General features: G+C 40.9%; 1 protein-coding gene across 4 annotated transcripts in view; it reads right to left on the reverse strand.

The window, feature by feature from the left end:
• Positions 1-2486: 2486 nt before the first annotated feature.
• The window catches only part of PPP2R2C (protein phosphatase 2 regulatory subunit Bgamma), a 288985-nt gene continuing 268687 nt past the window's right edge, over positions 2487-22784 (reverse strand). For all 4 annotated transcript variants that reach the window (XM_073342564.1, XM_073342566.1, XM_073342567.2 and 1 more), the window contains 2 exons: positions 18134-18225; positions 2487-2984 (listed from right to left, as the gene is read on the reverse strand). In XM_073342564.1, coding sequence (XP_073198665.1) covers positions 2693-2984; positions 18134-18225 — 384 coding nt within the window. In that variant the 3' untranslated portion in view covers positions 2487-2692. The remainder of the gene's footprint in view (positions 2985-18133; positions 18226-22784) is intronic.

Below are 22784 nucleotides of genomic sequence, written 5' to 3' on the forward strand. Positions count from 1 at the left end.
TAGGATTTAGGCTCTTAAAGGCCTGATTTTTAAACGTGTTTAAGCACTTGAAAGATGTGGCTAGGTACCCAGTGGGATTTTCCAAAGCACCTACATGCCTAACACCTAGCTTAAAAATAAGGTACAGCTCAGAGTCATTTGTTTATGCAGTTTTTATAGTCATTTTATTGAAAAAGCTGGTATTAACATATTTATATTTTTATTCAACAACAGTTAGCTAATTTGTGCAACACAAAGGATGCAGCCATGAACAACAGCTTTCCAAACAATCTGATTTACCAACTTTACCATCATTTACTCTACACCACTGAAAGCTCAAACCAAAACGAAAAAAAGTTTTAAAAGTTTCACAATGACGATGTCAACTTTCTTACAGTCAAGAAGACCAGGAAACTGAATCATAGCAGTGACGTCAGAGTCATGAATGTGATACTGGTCTTTAAAAGAATTTCCATATTTTCCTCAGTAATCACATCATATCATTTTGGTCTGGAAATCAATAATTTTGTAAAGCTCCAAAAATGTATTTTATTAGTTAGTTATTTTAACAAGATCTTTTTGGTACCCAAACCTGAAACAGAATACAGTACTTGAAATAAAAATAGTATAACTGTGGTATTAAGATCTGCTTTATAATAAGTTACATATTGACTCTTACTTGAGGATGTGAGAAGCTAAATATGTGGTACAGTACTTCTAGCAGTAAATGCCAGTATGAGCTGTTAGCATTTTTGGGCTACAAAGGTTAATGGAGGCGGCCAAAAGTCAAAGAAAGTGTATGACATCCTTGAAGCAGTAGTTTGGCATTAACAAGATTTCTATACAATTTACCACATTCTTAAACCTTTTTACAAGAAAAAATTTGATTGTTAACTTTAATTAGAATAAATATGTACATATAATACTGCTCATGTCTTCTAGCGTGTACAGTATTTTATAAACAAACATTCCTCATTCCCTTTAAAATTAACCTACATATTTCATACTGTATGTGTATAGTTATGGCTGGAAACTGATGCACATGTGTTTGTGCTTCTACACATGGAATAGACAGTATCAATCTAAAAAATTTTAAACATACATAGTTCATGTGTCATGTCAAGACTTCATATAAAAAGTTGTTACCTTTTTTTGTAAACCTTGGAAGTAGATTTTTCCCCCAAAATCATAATATAAAAGCATGCAGGTTCATTTATTAGTTCATTCTCCAAAAAGTCAGTGAAGAATGGGGTAAGGTTGTTAAAGAACCTTTTCAAAGTGAGGGATTTTTAACAATAGCAGATCAGCCAAGGCATCTGAGTCAGTTACACTCCTTTACTCATGAGTTGAGAAGAAATCATTTGGGGTAATAATTTTCCATAGATTTTATTAGTCATGCGGAAAGATTTCCTAGATTAAAAAGCATTTCCAAAATGGTACACCATTTCTATACACTTCCTAAAGGAAATATCTTCCATTTACATTGAAGTTCAATTGAAGAAAGAACGGTATAAACCAATTTAAGTAGAATTTTAGTTTTCCGTTTCAACCAGGAGTCATCCTGTCATTTTACAGTCATTTTAAAATTCACTGAGCCATGCTAAACTCTTGAGTTACCATTCATAGTAGTTAAACCTGTATTTCCTGGGGATTCTGCAAATACCAAGTTTAAAGTAATAAGTGTGATGCAGTAAACATCACCTGTGGGATTTTCAAAAGGGATTAGCACTGACTTAACTCAATGTTTGACTTCAGTGAAGCAGAGTTAGGACAACACTTGAGGGTTTCTGAAAAATCCAATCTCAAAATTGTAATAGCACATGTGTATATGCATTAACCAGTGTATCTTTATATGTATTGAATAGTCACCTTGGAGTGGCAAATCCTGAGTTTTTAAATGGCACCCACTGTAATTTGTATTGTCACATTCCACAGTGTGATTGGAAATGTACCTGCAGAACAAGTTGCCTTTTTAAACTAAGGTAGCTGAGATTATCGACAGCACTCTTCATTTTTTGACTCAGAAAGTTGAAATACAAAGTCAGGATTTATAGCAGAAGTAAAAAATTGTAAACGTGTTTGTGAAACTCCATAATGAGGGCTCAATGCTAGGGACGGGGAATGTCATAAGGGAAATAGGGACAACTTGTCACTTGTTAATAAACAGAAGAATGTCTTTTGCTTCCATCTTACTAACTGTCTAGGGCCTTCCTTCTGTATGCAGCAATGTACGGGGGACATAGCTAGTCCTACACTCATAAATAAGTCTACTTGTCTTTGAAAGCCCGGAAAGCATTCTTGCAAAAAATCAAGGGACCAATGTGAAAAGCTCTAATAATGTGGTAAACACTGCAGCCTGTGAAAGAATGCCGCACAGCAGGATGCTGGTCCTGTGAAGCATTGTCCCTTCAAGAGTCAACTGGAGCTTAGGGTACTCAGCACCTCACAGGATCAGTCCTGAAATGAATACCCCTGATTGTTTAAAAAACGGACATAGACCACAGTACTGACTTCACAGTAGTGCCTTTTTACTGAGACAATTATACAGTTGCAGTGATTTAAAACAGTTGGTTGCCACCAACCATGATACAGACTGAGGGGTGAAGGGAGGGAATCTACAAATTCCACCACAATGACCATGCTTTTGTGAAGATCATGTCCTTCTACAACTCTCAAAAGGCTGGTTTATAAATACAGAAAGATATGGATAGGTCTAGTGCATTTCTGAGTTCACTTTATCCTGAAATATGTACAGATTGTTTGTCGCTGCTATAGCAATTATGTTCTCAGTTGGGTGCCAGGCTGTGTGCAAGATCTTCTTAGTAAAGTCCAAACTGTCGACACTGATGTCATCCTTCCTTCGCTTGCCCCCTACGCAGACTCGGCGAGGTTTTAGAATGGCTCGTGGCTTACTGCTCTCCCGGGATGCCTCCAAGGTAACATCCCGCTTGGTGTTTCGATCAAACATTCGAAAGAAGTTGTTATATGCACCTGTCATAATAACACTGAAGAAAGAGAAAACAAAAGCAAGAATAAATAGCAGAATGCACTAACTCTGCCATGAACAGGAGTGGATCGGTACAGTACAATTACTTTTCCCTGCCATGTAATTGAACTCTATGGAGTTCAGAAACTTGTGTTACTGTGCAGTTTAATATATATGGACTTTTGAGTTTACATGGTCTCTCATTATCTCATGGCATTTAATAGACTGTAAGGTTGCTTCAATATTGTTAATCCCAAGTGTTCAAAAATCATGAGTCAGAACCCCCAAATCATTAGATTGATTAAAAATGAAATTTTAAAATAATAATTCTTGGTTTCTTTTTATTTGCATTCTAATTCTTGGGCCTTTAAGGTTCAAATTTTCAAGTTTTCTCCATAATTATAAAACTTTTATTTGAATGAAATGTAAGCTCATGACTCCAAGAGCTTTCTTTAAGAAAAACAGCAGATATTGCATGACTTGCTATAGAATAGCAAGAGTTGACAGCACTGTATACTTTCACATTTCTTTAAATGAATGTTGCCAAGAAAGAAGTTTGAGGAGTTACTACGATCAGGTCAAATTCATTGCATCTGTGAATTCTGTACGTGAAATTCATTTCCTTACAGCCTTAAATTATTATTATTTATTATTTGTATCATCATAGCACCTACAAGCCCCGGTCATGGACCAGGGCCCATTGTGCTAGGCACTGTACAAACACAGAACAAAAAGACAGGCTCTGCCCCAAAGAGCTTACAATCTAAGTATAAGATGAGAGAAAATAGATGAATACAGATAAACGGGGGAGTACAAGAAAACAATGATACAATATTGTTTAAATAGACAAGCCAGAAACAGGCTGGTGGAAGGGTAGAACACACGTACAGCGTGAACAATGTGATGGTAGCAAATGTCAAGTTAGTGCCACAATTTTTTGGGGGTGGGGGTGGATTTACTTAGGACAGGATCAGCTAAATGGAAAGAAAAGAAGAGAGGGGTGAGAGGAACAGGGCAGGAGAGGAGTGGGTAGTCAGGTATGAACCTGAGGTGAAGAGGCTGTGAGAAGGGACGGGGGTTGGAGCAAACAGCGAATCAGTGCAGGGCAGAGGGACGTCAGAGAACATTCCAGAGCTTTGACTAGATGTCCAAAGGTGCCTGCTTGGTCTGCTCCTGCTTCTACCAGGTGGAGTCTCTGGCTGGCTCCTCTCTGCAGCTCACGTAGGGTGGTTGAGGGGAGGCTCCAACTGGGTCCCTAGTGTCCCCAGAGTATGTGTGGGGTCCCCCCTCCACATTCTAAATCCAGGGGAGGTGTGAAAGGGGAGAAGGGGTGACCCTGGTTAGGTCCTATTTTACCCATCCCCACCTCCAGGGCAGCAGTCCCTGCTTTGGACACTGTTAATAAGTTTAGAGAAACAAGCGCTATGAGACCATTTATCCCCAAATACTTTTAATAAAAAGATGTTTACTAATAAACTTGATGTGACTGTATTTGATCTACTACACAATCACAAAAGGAGACATGTACCCTCTCAGTCCTTCCATCCCTCTGCACAAAGCCTAAGTAGTCATGCTTTTTTGCAATTATCTGCAGGGGCTGGAGAAAGAGGGATGGAATTTATCTTCTCCCCAAACATAAGCAGACCCCTAATACCAGCCCATAGTCTGAAACAGTGATTGTGTCCTGCTCCAAAATCCTCCATTGCAAGGGGTGATAGTCTGGCTCCACTGAAGTCAGTGGGTCTTTGGGTCACTAGATCCACATGGTCATGGATCCTATGGCCTTGCCTATAACCCCCACTAACACTGACCTATTGCGGGCCAATGCAGATACTCCCAAGCAGTGGCCAGGGTGTGGAGACCTTGCTGCAAAGCTCAACAGTTATAATCCCCCCCCCCCCCACACACACACACACACACTGCAGCCCCAATGTAGGGTTTCAGTGGTGTGGAGAGCATCCCATTGGCTCTCTGCACTAGGGAAAAATGTCACCCAAAGCTCATATGGTCTTTAAAGGAGGAGCTATAGAATCATAGAAATGTAGGGCTGGACGGGAGCTTGAGAAGTCATCAAGTCTAGCCCCTTGCATTGAGGCAGGACCAAGTAAACCTAGCCCATCCCTGACAGGTGTTTGTCTAGCCTGTTCTTAAAAACTGCCAATGATGAAGACTACACAACCTCTGTTGGGAGCCTATTTCAGAGCTTAACTGTCCTTCTGGTTGGAAAGTTTTTCCTAATATCTAACCTAAATCTCCCATGCTGCAGATTAAACCCATTACTTCTTGTCCTACCTTCAGTGGACGTGAACAACCACACGTCACATTCCCAATCATGGTCTTCCTTTCGCAAGACTGACCAGGCCCAGTTTTTTTTAATCTGGCCTCATAGGTCAGGTTTTCTAAAACTTTTTTCAGTTTTGCTGCTCTTCTGTGGACTCCGTTGCCTCTCTTCCACACTTTCCTAAAGTGTGTTGCACAAAACTGGACTCCAGATGAGGCCTGACCAATGCCAAGTAGGGCGGGACAATTACCTCCCTTGTGTTATATACAACACTCCTGTTAATACACCCCAGAATATCTGCCTGTTTCACAACTGCATCACATCGGTGACTCATACACAATTTGTGATTCACTATAACCCCACATCCTTTTCAGCACTACTGACACCTACCCAGTTATTCCCCATTTTGTAGTTGGGCATTTGACTTTTCCTACCTAAGTGAAATACTTTGCGCTTTGCTTTATTGAATTTCATCTTGTTGAATTCAGACAATGACTTGAGGGCATTTTTGAATTCTATTCCTGGCCTCCAAAGTGCTTGCTACACCTCCCAGCTTTGTAGCATCTGCAAATTTTATAAGGATGTGCACCACTCTATCATCCACATCACAAATGAAAATATTGAATAGAACCGGACCCAGGACTGACCCCCTACAGGACATCATGAAATACATCCTTCCAGTTTGACAGCAAACCATTGATAACTACTCTTTGAGTATGGTCTTTAAATTGTGAGTGCACAACTGATTGAATCTAACCCACACTTCTTGAATTGCTTCTGAGACTGTCATGTGGGACTGTGTCAAAAGCCTTACTATAATCAAGCTATAGTACATCTGCTGCTCTCCCACAATACAACAGGCCGGTAATACTGTCAAAGAAGGAAATTAGGATCGTTTAGCATGACTTGTTCTTGCCAAATCCATGCTGACTACGCCTTATAATTCTATGATCCTCTACGTGCTTACAAATCGATGGTTTAATAATTTGTTCCACTATCTTTCTAGGTATTGAAGTTAAGCTGACTGGTCAATAATTCCCTGGTATCCTCCTTGTTCCCCTTTTTGAAGATAGGTACTATGTTTGGCCTTCTCCAGTCCGCTGGGACCGCATCGATCCTCCATGAGTTCTCAAAGATAACAGCTAATGGGTCCAAGATTGCTTCAGCAAGTACCTTATGATGACATTCATTAGGCTCTGCTGACCTGAATACATCCAACTTATCTAAATAGCCTTTAACCTGATCTTCCCCTATTTTAGCTTGCATTCCTTCTCCCTTTTTGTTTACATTAATTGTTTTGAGTATCTGGTCTCCATTAACCTTTTTAGTGATGACTGAAGCAGCCTTCTTGATACCATCAGTTATTATCTCTTCTTCCCTGCTAAATAAAGGACCTACATTTTCCGTTGCCTTTCTCTTGCTTCCTCATGTATTAAAGAACCTCTTCTTATTACCTTTTATGTCCCTCATTAGGTGTAACTCATTTTGTGCCTTGGCCTTTCTAATTTTGTCCCTACAAGCTTGTGCTATTCTTTTGTCCTCCTCCTTCGCAATTCGTCCATGTTTCCACATTTTGAAGAGTTCCTGGTGGCGCCATACTTGCCTCTTTCGATTAGTCTTATCTTTCCTTCATATGGGGATAGTCTGAAGTTTTGCCTTTACTAATGTCTCTTTCAGATACTGCCAGCTCTCCTGAATTACTTTTTCTCTTTGATTTTCTTTTCATGGAACCTTACCTAGCAGTTCTCTGAGTTTATTAAAGTCTGCTTTTTTGAAACCCATTTTCCTGCTGCTGCTCTCACTCCTTCTTTTCCTTAGAATCATGAAATTGATCATTTAATGATCACTTTCACCCAAATTGTCTTCCACCTTCAGATTCACAACCAATTCCTCCCCATTGGTCAGCATCAAGTCTAAAATTACTGTTTGCAGGGTTACTTAATCTACTTCCTGAAACAAAAAGTTGTCCGACACAATACTGTGTTATGCTGTAATTCTCTTCCAATAGATGTTTGGGTAGTTAAAATCCACAAGTATTACCATGTCTTGTGTTTTGGATATTTCTGTTTTTTGTTCTAGAAATGCCTCATCCTGCACCTCCTCTTCCTGATTTGATAGTCTATAGTAGACCCCCTACCACAACATCACCCCAATTTTTACTCCTTTTATTTTTACCCAGAGACTTTCAGCTGCTCTGCTTCTCACCTCCTTCTGGACCTCAGAATAAGTGTATATATTCTTTGTGTATAATGCAACACTTCCTCCCTTTTTAATCCCGCTTCTCCTTCCTGAACATGCTGTACCCCTCTATATCAATATTCCAGTCATAAGACTTCTCCCACAAAATCTCTGTGATCTCAATTAAGTCATAATTTAATTTATGAACTAATACTTGCTGTTCATCCTATTTATTCCCCATACTCCTTACATTTTGTACAGACAACAAAAATGTTGAACTGATGCCCCTCACCCCCATTTCCTTCTTGTTAGTCCTATACCCTATATCTCCTGCCTGTACAGTTCCAAGCTCATTGTTGGCGCTCCAAGTCTTTTTAATGCAATCCAGCAGAGTATATTTCATGTGCCCCATTCCAGAAAATGAATAAAAGTTATTGTGTTTTAGCATTGTGTCACTATGTACAGTTGGTTACACTATTTTTCTGTTGCATTTTGTTTTTGAGGATACACCATAGTCTATTGGACTGGGAATCAGGAGTCTTAGGGCCTATTCCCAGCTCTGCCCCAGACCTGCAGGGCAAGTGACTGTATGTAAGTCACTTCACCTCTTTGTTTTCTTTGTCTGCATTGGCCACATCAATTATAAGCTCTTTGATGAAGGGACAGTGTTTTACTATACATACAGCGCCTAGTACAATGTGGCCTTTATCTCCATTGGGGCCATTAGTTGCTATGTAATACAAATAATACACTAAAAAATAATTAGGAACTGTGCAACTAAATGACTTTGCATCATGTCTACTGAGTCATAGTTGCCTAGCTCACCATCTTCACTTCAGAAACAATACAGAGAAGCTGAAGAAACTCAGGCAAGCTATATTCTGCATCAGGAATCATTAGCAATATTGCCAGCTATGTCCTCATTCAACGTAGCTGATGATAGCCTAGAATTTGACACAATAGGATTTTATTTTATGTAGCCCTTTTCATAGAGTAGATATCCTGATCTGCTGAAGAAAGCAGCAATGAGTCAGATATTGGTAGTGTAGGGACTGTATAGGACACAGCAACCACTGTACTCAGCAATAACTTGCATACAGATTTGGATGGGTTGTCACGGTGCTTCCTAGAGTTCCCAGACGAACTGGGAATGTGACTTGCTCCACCCTTCAGAGGGTGCAACATGCATTCCCCTTCCAGAGCCATCCAGTTCTGCTGGCTAAGGCCGGGGGGGAGGGAGGGGGCGGCAAAGCTCTTCCCTTTCACACCTACAGCCACCCTTACAGGAAAGTCTCTAAACTCAAGAGCGTGCAGGAACAGCAGCTGTAGCCAGCTGCCGTATGGGGCCAGGGTTCTTCTCCTCTCCTCCACCTCCCCACTCTCACCCATGTAAGGGTCAGGCACAATCTCACCTTTATGCAATAAACTAATAGTAAAATAAAAGATGCTCATGTGAATAGCTTTATAAACTGTATCCAAGGAGCCCCATAAGCGTATTGAGCAAGATTAGGTTTGTTTCAGAAAGTGAATCAGCAGCAGTAAATCTGACATTGCGCTCCTTCCAAATCACCATGTCTTGTCATTAAGACTCCTGCTGTAATGGCTAGTCACAACATGAAATAAAAAAGGGTATTTCATATCTCTGTGCTAACACACAGTCTTTCATTCTAACGGTCTTATATGCTAACTGTGGCTTCTTCCCCTGAGCAAAATTTTGAAACTGGTTTGTAATGATGGGGCATCATGGACTGCAGAGCTGTACATGTCTGGAACACATTTCCCTCGGGAATAAAAACCCTCCCTCCAGATGAATCCAAAAATAGCATGGGGAGCAATTTTCACACAGGCAATGTGCCAGCTGAACTGCTCTCAGTCATGGTCAAAAATCCTCTTGTTTTCCAGTAATGTTTTGTATGCCACAAAGCTGCCTCTGCAGTCCATTTGATTTGTATTTCTTGAACTTTCACATGTTAAAAAAGTCTATTTTCTTTGGCTGGCTCATTTAGAGACAGTGCCATTTTTTAATATAAGCATCCCTATTGCTTTGTATGCAGATGATTACTGTTCATGCTGGCCCTCATTTCTGCCATTTAATGGCACTGTAAAAATAGCATTATGCAATGAAAAGGGGCCATTCTTGTTGAAGGTCACAGACAGAGATGAATTATAACCTTACCTGCTGTTTACAATAATACGAAAAGAGGGAGCCAACCTTAACGTTTCTATTATTCTTGTTCAGAAACACAATTCTATATCATATGATGACAACATGATGAAATAGTGTGTATGTGATAGGGAGGTGAAATAGATTCCATATTATACCTTGCATAATGACAGGTTTCAGAGTAGCAGCCGTGTTAGTCTGTATCCGCAAAAAGAAAAGGTGTACTTGTGGCACCTTAGAGACTAACAAATTTCCTCACACATTCTTGTCAACTGCTGGAAATAGCCCACCTTGATTATCACCACAAAAGGTTTTTTTTCTCTCCTGCTGGTAATAGCTCACCTTACCTGATCACTCTTGTTACAGTGTGTATGGTAACACCCATTGTTTCATGTTCTCTGTGTATATAAATCTCCCCACTGTATTTTCCACTGAATGCATCCGATGAAGTGAGCTGTAGCTCACAAAAGCTTGTGCTCAAATAAATTGGTTAGTCTCTAAGGTGCCACAAGTACTCCTTTTCTTTTTGCATATTATACCTGGCAGCCATATGAGGTGAGAGGGGAAACACGTGTGTGCGTGTGTGTGTGTATCTATCTATATAGCTCACTTTACAAAAGTGTCCTCTATATTCTTAGAGAGACAAAGTGGATGAGGTAACATCTTTTATTGGACCACCTTCTGCTGGTGAGACAAGCTTTCAAGCTACACAGCTCTTCCTATATTCATAGTTTTAAACAGTTTTGTTCTGCACAGCAGTGCTATAACCAGCATATTGACAACATTCTTGCAATTAGCGTTCATGCTAGTTAATTTTTCGTATGTGTGTGCTCTGAGCAAAAACTGCGGTTAATTGTTCCACCTGGTTTACTCTGTTTAAGTGCTGCATTACCAGTGTTACTGAAACACTGTGTTCTCTAGGCATAGCACAATGATCGACTACTGTAGACAAAGCCAGGCATTTCTTAGTCTGTATTAGCACTGCAACATAGAACATTCTAGAAACTAAAGGGAGACAAACCCATTCAGCTACCTTGTCTCTCCTCCTGCCCAAACTGGAAACATTAAAACACTAATACTTTGCCCTTCCCAGGGTCACACTTGGCCAGAAGGTTCCTCCACTTTTGGAATGCTGTCAGCCAGATCTTCCCTCTTTAGCGTCCCTTTGCAAGAAGGAAAATATAATACAATGTAGGAACTCAAGTGAATTATCTACAATGTGTACTTGTGTTTGTTTTCCTCCTTTTGTTTTCCTGCTTCCTTCTTTTCTTGCCCCCATTCTATTCTCTATTTCCATCTCTTCCCCCAATCTCCCACTTTCATTCTTTGTCCCTATTTGCAGTTAGGTTTTGTTCCTTCTTTTTTTCATTGTTTTTCTCTTTTTCCCCCTGCTTCACTCTCTATTAAAATAACTGCCCCTTTTTCCCCTACCTTTCCCTCTCTTTCTTTGTACTCTTTCCTGTTGTTTGCTATTCCCTAATGTCCCTCCTTTCCCCCCCCCCATGTTCTGTTATTACTTCTCAACTGGTTTCCCCTCATGTCCCTTTTCTGCCCTGCCCTGTTCCTCCATCTTGGGTCTCCTCTTCTTCCCCTTCAGTTGTCTGGCCACTCTTGCTTACCATCTGCCCATGAAGTCCTTACCTGCTCTCACAGCCTGCCTCTTGCCTTTTCCCAATGCTTAATTTGTAATGGAAGAGGGGCTGGGTCTCAAGCAATTTTTTTACATTCATTCACTGATGCAGCAAGCCCAGAAGTGCCCGGGCTATGAACTGCCAAGCCTAGAGGTGCCAGGGCTCAGGCCTGGCAAGTCCTGGCACTGCCTCTTCCACTAGGAGTTTCCTTTTTTCCCTCCTCCTTCCTCTCAAATGTTTCTAATTTCCTTTCTCTCCTTTCCCTTCGGTCTGAATCTAATTGCTGCTGAATAAAATAACTGATTGGCAGACTTCCCCTCTTATCTTACATAGAGACCTAGTTTCTGTGCTTATGAATTGGCATGAATATAGGCCTCTGCACATGACTCCTCAGCCTTGGTCTACTATCACAGTGGACTTCATTGTAGAAATGCCACATCCCCCGGATACTTGGTAATTGTGGTTGTTGTTGACCTCCTAAGAAAGATGCCAACACTTCATCCCACACCATATTATTCCTACTGCTTAGAAGATGGCTCAGATCTTCTTTGAAAATGCCTTCCACTGTCACAAGTTACCATCAGGCATTGTATCAGACCAGAGTTCCAGTTCATCTCCCAGTTCTGGTGGGAATTTCTCAGCCTCCTTGGTGTCGAGTCCCTCACCTCTTCGTAGACTAATGGGCAACAGAGAGAGTAAATCAACTCTTGGAGCAGAATCTGTGCTGCTTTTTGAGCTACCACAAGGATGTGCTATGCCTTCTGTGCTATGCCAAATTTGCATATGACAACACAATCCATGCCTCAATCCAACATAGCCCATTCTTTGCAAACTATGCCTTTAACCCCTGCTTCCACCCAGCTTTGCATGTGAGTTCCCCAGTACCGGCCCCCCTGCATTTACCTTCCCACCTACACCAGATACACTGGGAGATCAAGGAACACTTGCAGTCTGCCAAACAGGCCTATAAGCACCATGCAGACCCAGACCATCAGGTTACCTCAAATCTGGCCATAGGGGAAAAGGTGTGGCTCTCTGCCCAGAACCTTAAATTGAGCTGCCCAGCCACCCAACTAGACAACCAATGCCTGGCCATTACAGAATGGGTAAAGCCACTGGCCTCAGTTTACAGCTGCACAAGTCTCTGAAGAGCCACCTCATCATTCACATCCAACTCTGAACACCCTGCACCAAGAACCCATACCCAAATCACGCCAATTCACTGTCCCCTACCATAACATAACATGGACAGGAGGAATACTTGGTACATTAACGCCTCAACTCTCACTGAGTTGGGGAAGGCTCCAGTACCTGGGGAACTGGGAAGGCTGTGGTTGAGGTGAGCAGTCTTGGGAACTGGTAGAGATCATTCATGTCCTAGAATTATTGTGAACACTCCATTAAACGTATCCTGAGACACCAGGCCTTACTTTCAAAAATCAGGGCCTGCAACGGAGCCAGTCTGGAAGCCAGGCAACCTAACAAGCACAGCCAGCCTGTAGTGGGCTGCCTGATTGGGTGGAAGAGTCAGCAGACCATCCTTTGAGCCCAGCAGCAGTTGCTCAGCAGCTGTTCAAAGCAGGCACCCATGGCTGCTTGCATCCAGCATCAGATCCAACACCACGCCTGCCTTGGATCCATCCCTACTCCTGCATTGCCTCACTCCAGATAACCCAGTTCTGATCATCGGCTCTGACTCCTGTGATACATGCACTAACCATTGGCACAACTGCCCACATCCCCATCACTCACATGCCTGCCCCTAAATTCACACATGGAGGGTGCTTTCCAGATATGGCTTTCCTATTTCCTGCAGTGTATGGTGTGTTGGATGATTCCCCCTCCATGGCACTGTTTTTCTCCTCTCACACAAATCTGGACCACCTGGAAGCATCTGCACCAGGGGAAAGGGCAAAGTCTAGGCAGAGTTAGGGGAATAGTGCTGGGATGGCTGGATTACTCTCTCTCTCCTCTGGACTGCAGGCACAAAAGATACACCTTGGTTCTATATTATCTTTTCTGCAGTGCCCACCCTGGTGCTCACTGTTGCCAGACCACCTCATCACCCTAGTATGTGATTGCGAAGGAGATGCGTAGATTCCAAGGCCAGAAGGGACCATTGTGATCATATAGTCTGAGCTCCTGTATAACATCTTCCATAGAACTCTCACATAATTCCTGGAGTACATCTTTTTAGAAAAACAACCAGTCTTGATAATGGTCAGACTCTACCACAACCATTGACATATTGACCAATGTTTAATTACCCTCACAGTTAAAAATCTGTGCCGTACTTCCAGTCTGAATTTGTCTAGCTTCAACCTTCAGCCAATGGATTCTGTTACTGGGGTCCAAGCCAGTGTGGAGGTGAGGGGGTTCTTACAGATTTTCTTCCTCCATGGCTGCTCCTGCAGATTTTACCATGGGAAATGGCAATCTAGACTTTTCAGGTGCTCAGCAAGAAGAGGGTATGGATGCTGCCATCATGGCAAGCTGGTCTTTTCAAAGGAAAGGCCAGTGACTTTCTGTTGCTTGGGAGCAAATTATGCAGTTTTCTTAGGGAAAAGGAGGGAGAAGATCTACTGCACTGAGTTTCCCAATCCCCATACACGCAATTATGCGTATTTCTCAGGGCAGCCAGTCTTCACCTGGGAACCATACAACATGGTTCGGTGGTGGTCGGGAACTGACTGGCTTGAGACAGAAGGTTTCATGACTATAAAGTAGATGGTGCATCGGTGGGGAATCTTAGCATCTTTGCTGATGGACAAGCTTGGATAATAGGCTCAGAAGCTATGGGACACACATATAACTGGTCTGGATGGGACTGGGAATGAGAAACAAGGGACTCCCAATCTCCTCAGAAGTAAAATTTGAGATGCCAACTTTTGTCTTGATCTGCTGAATGATGTCTTCTACATTTTAAATGTGGATTTTGCTATCAACCCACCACTGCATCATACAAGACTGGGGTAGACAAGTGTACAAAACCAAATCTTTATTAGAGCTGTCATAAGTAAATTAGTGGTTTAGTCCACTGGAACTTGCCACTTATGCAGATTTAGAGTAGACTCAAGAAGCTAACTGGATGAAGACATAGGACTTTTTGATAGTTGTATGTGATTTTATTTATCTACTTGTATGGCCCTCACCACCATGGTAGCGGAAATACTCCTTTGAAGGCTTCCCTCCAAGCAATTACTTTTTAATTTTTTTTAAATGGTATTAATGTACGTAGTTCTTAATATCATCTAGAATGTACAGGAGGAGGTCAGGTGAAACAGAAATTCAACACTGTAATTCACAGATAACCTGTTCAACTGCTGTTAATTCCAGGACATTTGAGATAAAACCTGAAATAACAATGTGTGCATATTTGCATTCCAAGGTTGGCGATGGGAAGGGGACACTGTTTTACATGTTATTAGTTAATTCTTCTATTCACTTGCACTCTCAAATCTTTAAATAAAACAGCTATATACAGTAAAGCTTGCATGTTCTGAAGTCATGTAAGCATACATATATATATACACACTATACATGGCATGTGTTTATTCTAACACAGTCAACTAACATAATATGTGCTCGGCTGGTTGCATTATTTTTAAGACCCCCTCTTTACCTCCTGCAACTGCTGTTCTTGCCCAAGTATATAATGATTAATGTGTCCTTCGGCAAATGCGATTGGATTTGTCTGATTGTATTAGTTCCTGTTCATTGGAGTTACTGAGCATCAATCACGTTTTAATCAGAGCTTGTGTACATTGATTTTTTTGTAAACAGCCTCAACAATGGGACTCATTGTGATCCTGAATTAAGTCCTTAATGGCAACAAAAACTAAATAAAAAGATGACAACTTTCATATATAATCATGATTTTAATTTTTAAATGCAACCATATATGTTTCTAATGTGCCACTTAACCTGTTGAATACCCTAAAACTAGATTAGCATTTTTAAAGAAAATGCCATCCTTATGTTTGTAATTATTTTTATTAACACAAATATCGTTATGGGACTCCCCATAAAATTCCCAAGTGCTAATAGGCCTGTCTTACCTTCTGCAAAAAGCTGTATTTAAAATATATATTTTAACTTATCAGACCATCTATCTTAATGTGTATATTTTAGAAAGATAGGACCTCTTCCTTAAAAAACACTGGTACAGAATCCATATTTGTGCACTGAAACAACAAAATAATTGCCACTTATATGAGCAAGATCACATCTCCTTGTTCAGGAGTGTCAATGCAAGTGTCACACTAATGATGAAAATTGGCAGTGATGTATTTAATTCTCGTTCAGACTGTTAAGAGGAAGTGTTCTAAGTTTAGAAAAGAAAAACTAAACTAAATAAAATAAAATGAATGTTGTCTTTTGTCAAATGACTGACCAAAAGTTGTGCTCGCTGGTTTCTTAAGATCATGCCGGGTATCCCATCCATTTTAATAAGCACTGTTTAGTGATGGATTCAGAATTGTGCAAGATTAACTATCCTCCCACATATAAACAGTGTGAGAAATTAAGCCTTTAAAAATGGAATGCTCCCACTTAATGAGGCTCAGTTGATTTCATGCTATGTTGATCTTTCTGATCTGTCAAGTGAGGATTAGACTGAAACAATTACTCTCATTTTAAACCCAATATTGAATAATTCTTGTATTATTAACATGTAGCTATCCAGATACTTTGAGGATGAGAGCATCTACTGAAGGAAGTACCTGAGAGTGCAAATGCATGGCTGCCTACAAGCATAATGTCTTAGAGCTCCCATTTAAGGATGGATGAAATGGTTTTGAAGATGTTAGGAAACTCCTGAAGCTTTGTGATGGTTTTGAAATGTCTGATTAACTCCCCTCTCCTGCCCATACCCACACTTTTTTGCAGTTCTGCACTCCCAGGTTCTGGCTGGGATAAGTGTCAATATTCCCCACAAAAGGCTATTTAGGTGATCTTTCCATCCCCTGACTGGAAGCAAGTAGTACTGGGACTCTCATGAGAAACCCTCTTGTTCTGATGTTTCTATCTCTTCTCTGCAGGTTCAAGAGATTCAGAGAAGCACCCAAAACTCTGGATGCTTATCCAAAGCTGAGCCAATCCTAATTTTCAAACATCTTGAGTCATGCCCACCACCAGCAGTCTTCTCTAGGACTGGTTAGCCCTGGCACAAGAGAGCCTACTCCCAGGGTGTCACAAGACACTGTGGACGATTTTACCCCAATGTGGTCACTGGCTGGTAGTCCATAAAATAGAAGAATTTACGCAATGCTGAAACAGAGCCAGTTCCCAGGATAAAATAAATTAAGCTCAGATAGAATATCCCAAAGGCAATGGTCTTGCAACTTCAGTTGACTGAGTAACTTAAAACTAGGCTGGATGAAGTACTTGGGAATATGCTATAGGGAATGTTTTTACATTAACAGGATGACCCAGTAAGTCTTTCCTGTTTCTAATTTCCATGACACTCTGGGGAATTCTATGAATTGTGGGTCGGTATATCTGTGGAATTGTGGAACATCTGCGCACCTATTGGGCTAAAGAAAGGTACTTTAGAGCTAGAGAAGGAACCATCAACTCAGTAGGGCAGTTCCAGGTCAGAGATTACAGAGGAATATAGTTTCTCTGGATGAAGAATATGGTGGAAGGTTGTAGCACCTTAGTAAAGAGAGAGCCTCTCTCCCGGGAGTAAAATAGGAACTGAGCAAAGGCAACTATAGTTCAAAGAAAAGAATGTAGCTAACAACATTCTAAAGCATTATTTTGTATCTCTATGTGTGTATGAGATAGAAAATCGGACCCATTTTTAGATGTATGAGGGGATGGATTTCGCTTATATGGGTGGTGAATATTATGGGTCACATACGCTACACAGTCCTCACAAGGACCCTCCATTCATGTCAACGGGAATGCTGTGCAAGGAGTGAGGGCAGTATCTGACAGCTAGTTGGTTCTTAGAAAAGGTAATCTTATCCTTGTTGTTATGAAGGAGGCAGTGGTATTAATTATATTAACTTGGCATATCATAATATAGAGATAAGTTATAACGTTATGGACAAATCCTGCTCTGTTCTACCAGAATGAAGCTAAAGTCTAAGAAACAAATGAATAGAATTTGGTCCCATATCTATAGTTCCTCCACACAAAAAAATTACATGACATTAGAAGAATGTTTCACAAAGGGTGACCAGTGGTCTGCAAAGCTGTGACTGGTCACATGGCACTGGCTCTTCCTCCCTCCTTATTTTCAGCTGCTAGATTGGATTTAAAAGGAAGCTACTTTGTTAACTTGCCCGAGCATGAGTTTCCTTAGCAACCCCCCCCCCTCCCATGAAGGTGTTTGTGAAAACAGTTTTCTTTTGATTTTTTCAGCCCATTTTGGTGCTTTTGGTGGAAATGAGTGGAATTTGATTTTCTCCCAGTGGCTGAGTGCAGAGAATAATGATTCTTAAATTTCAGAGTAGCAGCCGTGTTAGTCTGTATCCGCAAAAGAAAAGGAGGACTTGTGGCACCTTTGAGATTAACAAATTTATTTGAATATAAGCTTTTGTGAGCTACAGCTCACTTCATCGGATGCATTGAGCATAAGCTTCCGTGAGCTACAGCTCGCTTCATCGGATGCATTCATTTAGACTGAATGCATCCAATGAAGTGAGCTGTAGCTCATGAAAGCTTATGCTCAAATAAATTTGTTAGTCTCTAAGGTGCCACAAGTCGCCCTTTTCTTTTTGCGGATTCTTAAATTCTGGCTGAGGGGGTGAAAAGGTGCAACAGTAATAACAGACTGGACACTGATATGGAGAAATGTAACTTGATATGTACAATAACCCCAAGTCACAGATGATTTATTGTTATACTCCATCCTTTGGCAGCCCCTTGGTGAAATTAAAATAGTGATGAACATAAGGATGGGTTACCTGTCTGATCCATTCCATGCACATTCAAACTTGTCAAAGATGCAGTCATTTTCATAAAGGGAACACAGCTTGCTCCTAAGGTAATCATGGACCTGTTTAACCGAAAAAGACAGTGCAGTTTTTACAAATCATTATTTTAGAAATGTTCTATACTATTGTTCTTACAGGTTGGTAGATTTTACAAAGATAGAGAGTACTTCTATCTCTTAAACAAGAGATCTGTGCTCTTCTGTAGTTCAATTAAAAGAGTGCTATAGAACTAATGGAGCAGGAAAGCTTTGGCTAGACCATGCTCTTTTGAGCATACTGTAGATTACCTTTCTCAAACATGGTTGATTCCTGTTAGTGTGAATTTCTGAACTCTAGCCTGATTCCAGATGTGCTAATGAGAGAATGAATCGTCTAACTTAATAAATAATAATAATCCAAGATCTATATAGACTTTCACTTACAATATAGGGTTCAGAGAGAGGTCCCTGCTCCATTTATAAAAGCTATAATCTGCGGTATTACATTATACAGCAATTCAGAAATAAAGTATAGTATAGTGGTGTCTTATTTACATAGACTAGTACCCAGAATTCTCTCCCGCTCATAGCTACTTCATATCAGTGATGATGTCTGAGATCTGAAAACAAACCATGAGTTCTTATCTTGCATGGTTTGAAAGTAAGATTCACAGACGACCTTGTTTTAGGCTGCATACCTCTATGGAGTGTGAGTTTATCATAGAGGACATAACTCATGTGCATTGCATCAGTCCTTTAATTAATTCAATTTTTTTCTTCTATATGATGTTCTTCACCCCCACATTGAAATAAGAAGCCAGAGAATTCCTGCATGCACAAGACCTAATAATCCAACACCTCCCTCCAATATGAATGTTGTATAGATGACTTCTGAGGAAGTGCTATATCAATGCAATGTAGCATAAGGACCAAATTTAGTCCTGGCGTAAGAAGGTACCCCTTCCACTGAAGTTCATGGAAACTATGTCTGTTTATGTCAGAGATAAATTTGGCTCTCTTGACTGTGGCGTTTTCAGCATCCTCCACTGGTCGAAGGCCTAGAATCTTCTCCAACAAGATACTTTAATACCAGTTTCACTGCTCTGTCTAGCTAGTTCACTCAAGCATTATTAAAACTAGAACTGTTTGCTACAGCTGCACTGTACTGTACAGTGAACAAACTTGCAAATTAACTCAATGTTTTATGGGCTATAAATTTCGGTCATGGATCAATTTTCAGAATCAGATTAGTGAGCATCCTATACTATATATGATCAGTTAAAGTTTGTCAGCTGAACACGCTATTTACTTAATAGCTAATAAACATGTGGGAGATGTGGGTGGAATGTTTCCCAATTAAATGCATTTACTGAATGTTGCACTTTGTGGTGCACGTTCATGGTGGATGCTTCGTGTAACCTTCATAATGAGAACATTCCATCTTCCCTTATTGATGGGCACCAGATTTTTTCAGGAGAAATTGGCTGGGTTCCCTAATTGTCACTCATCTCCGAGGCGACGATCATTGTCTCATTTGTTAATATTTTTAATTGTATTACAGGATTGAGATTATGTATGTTTATTGTGTTAATTTATGCTATAGGAGTGAGGCCCTTTCATCAGTATCCTGATTGCCTAGCACAAAAATCAACACATGGAAGAAACTGACAAAAAAGGACAGGGCAGGATGAAAGGATGAAGCAGCAGTAAAATGATATGCATAGTATTCAGTGGTCTCAGATCTCCACCTGCCTAGCCATTTTCATCTCCTCATGCTCTTTTTTCTGCTATCTGTTCCATGTGCCACATGACCTCTGTGACTAATGCTCCCTTGGAAAAGTGTGTTCAGCTCTGCAACTTTTAATCAGCTATGCAGTGCTTTGTGTTTCCTCCATTTTCATTCTTCCTTCTGAATTTCAGAAGCTCCTAACTCCTCGTTATCAAGGTGTTGATGCTCTGTCCACAGGCTTTCACAAATGCCAGTGCTCATTTGTCGGCTCATCATTCTGACCTTTCTTTTCACTCTTGCTCACACTGATACCCTCCAGGATAACTGTGAGAATCTTCACGGTTAAAAATTTGAACACCTGCCCTGTTTTTCCATTGAAACCTCCCACTCATGGAATGTTGAACCATCATAAAGATGAGGTTATCAAATCAGCTTCCATTGCATCAGTAAATTAAACAATGACTAGAGGCAACCGTGCACCAACATTACCAAGATCACTGCTGTGTTGGCCTCTGCAAAGGTGGCACAGCAGTTGTGTGGATGATTCCAGATGTTGATTTCATCCCTTCCTGCACCAGTCAGCAGAGCGGCTGTGAAGGGAGCACACATTTCTACCTCTAAGACTGGCACAGGAGTGGCTTTCTCTGGGAACTGTTGGAAGCTCCACATCACTTCCATAGTGGCTCAGGGCTACAGTTTTGCCCTCTCTCTCCTACCCTCGCTGCAATGGATTGATGTGACTGACCATTTAGAAACATGGTTTCAATGGGATAATCTGTGGTCAGTGGCATTGCACGAAAACACATTTTTTTTATAAAAGTCTAATACCACAAGCAATAAAAGTAGTTTAGTTTGTACACTTAGGTTTTTCATTATTATTATTATTAATAATAATAATTATTATTAATAATTATGATAAAATTCATCCACTGCTTAATGAATTCTGGAAGTAAAGTCCACACTATCATGGTTTGATGATAAAACTGGATTTTATTGTCCAAGTATTGCTCATATGTGCTATCTCGCCATCTATGAAAAATGTTCCAATTTCCATAAAAACTGTTCTTAATGAATTGCCACCAGAATTTTCCTTTCTGGAACCATGTTCCTCAGTTATGTAAGCCCTTGACAGAATTATCCAGACATTCTACACTCTGGGGAAACACTGGGGAGCTATTTTGATGGAACAAATTATTTCAGGCAAGGATTGTCATGACAAAAGGCACATTACTCTGAATTATTGTCATTTGGCCTTGCCCACTTTGAGATCACACTGATACTAACCACAAACATGGTCATGTTTGGTTATTGATAACAGAGTTCTGTATTATTCTGACCTCAAGGTGATGAGGCCTTAGAGAATTACATAGAGATCTTGTTTAGAAGATGTCCAAGAAACTAAATTCTGTCAGTGGAGCAGTTATAAAACTTGTCTCTTCTTGACCCCTATGGAAAATCTCCTATCGTGACCCTTCATGGAAGCAATCTCATCTAGCTTTCAAAATATATACATTCCATATGTGCACATGGCACTGCACAGCAGTCTAAATTTAGACATCCAGTAATGTACAATGATGACTACAACAAGGGAGGACCAGGCACAGTGGATTAAAAAGGCCAAGGGTTGCAATAATATATCATGTTGTTTCAGTTAGAAATATGCTTAACAGTTCTCTGAGAGCAAGTCATATATGAGTGACATAAGGAGGAGGAGGAAGGCAGATAAAATGGTGAACGCATCAGAGCAACAGAGAGGAAGGGAAGGTGGAAAAGGGCACAGGCAGCAAAAGAAAGGCAGAAGGATGGTTCTGTAAAAAGGAGAATGTGGTGGGGGAACACAGCGAGGGCAGGACGTGGTAAGCTGCCACAACAGAGCAAAGTCAATGTGAGAGAGTTTTAATATTAGTTAACTGGGCTGACTATGGGAAGCAGTGAGGGCTTCCCCCTTGCTGCTAGTGCAAGTGCCATTTGATTCCAGACACCTGAGGCTTTTTGTTGGCCACCCCCTTGAGGGGGCAGGCGGCTGGATGCTGAGCATGACATGGAATCATGTTATGTGGATTCCTTCTAGCAATTAAAGGGGAAACGGAGAAGAGAAATAGGGTGCAGTTCAGAGCACATCAGAGGGATATCATTTTTCTCTAACTTTATTTAGCGGCAATAGGCTCAAGATAATGCAGTTCAGAGTCCTGCACAGGATGTATTGGAAGTCTGCATGTCTTTATAGTTGTGCCTTATGAGAACTTGGCATTTGTGAAAGTAAGTAGTCCTAGTCTGAGATACATTACAAAGATTAGTTCAAAATACAATAGAATATTGGGACTGAGTAATGAATATTATCGATGGGATGTGAGGATAAAAATTGCCCCGACCTTCAGTTACTTAATGTACATAAGTTCTTGTTATGAAGAACACATTTTTACAATGGTTGTCCATAGCACTACCTAGTGTAAAACAGAAGAAAATTTAGACACAAAATAGTAGCAACATGGGGAGACTGATACAGTTTTTCAGTAGTTCTCAATCAGGGGTTCGAGGCCCCCAGGGGAGCCTCCAAGTTGGGCCAGCATTAGACTTGCTGTGGCCCGGGGCAGAAAGCCGAAGTCCCACTGCATGGGGCTGAAGCCCAGGTTCCTGAGTCCTACCACCAAGGGTTGAAGCTGAAGCCTGGGCAATGTAGTTTCATGGGGGCCCCTGTGGCAGGGGGCCCCAGGCATCTTCCCTGCTTGCTACCCCCTAAAGCCGCCCTGGCTTTTACATGAGAAAACCGGTTATTGCAGCACAGGTGGGCTGTGGAATTTTTATAGCACGTTGGGGGGGCGGGGGGGAGGCTTCAGAAAGGAAAAGGTTGAGAACCCCAGCAGTAGATGACAAAGCGAGCCTCTTAACAAGTATCTTATATCCTGAGTACATG

Source organism: Lepidochelys kempii, chromosome 4 (assembly GCF_965140285.1).
Source record: "Lepidochelys kempii isolate rLepKem1 chromosome 4, rLepKem1.hap1, whole genome shotgun sequence".
Classification (NCBI taxonomy): Eukaryota; Metazoa; Chordata; order Testudines; family Cheloniidae; genus Lepidochelys; species Lepidochelys kempii.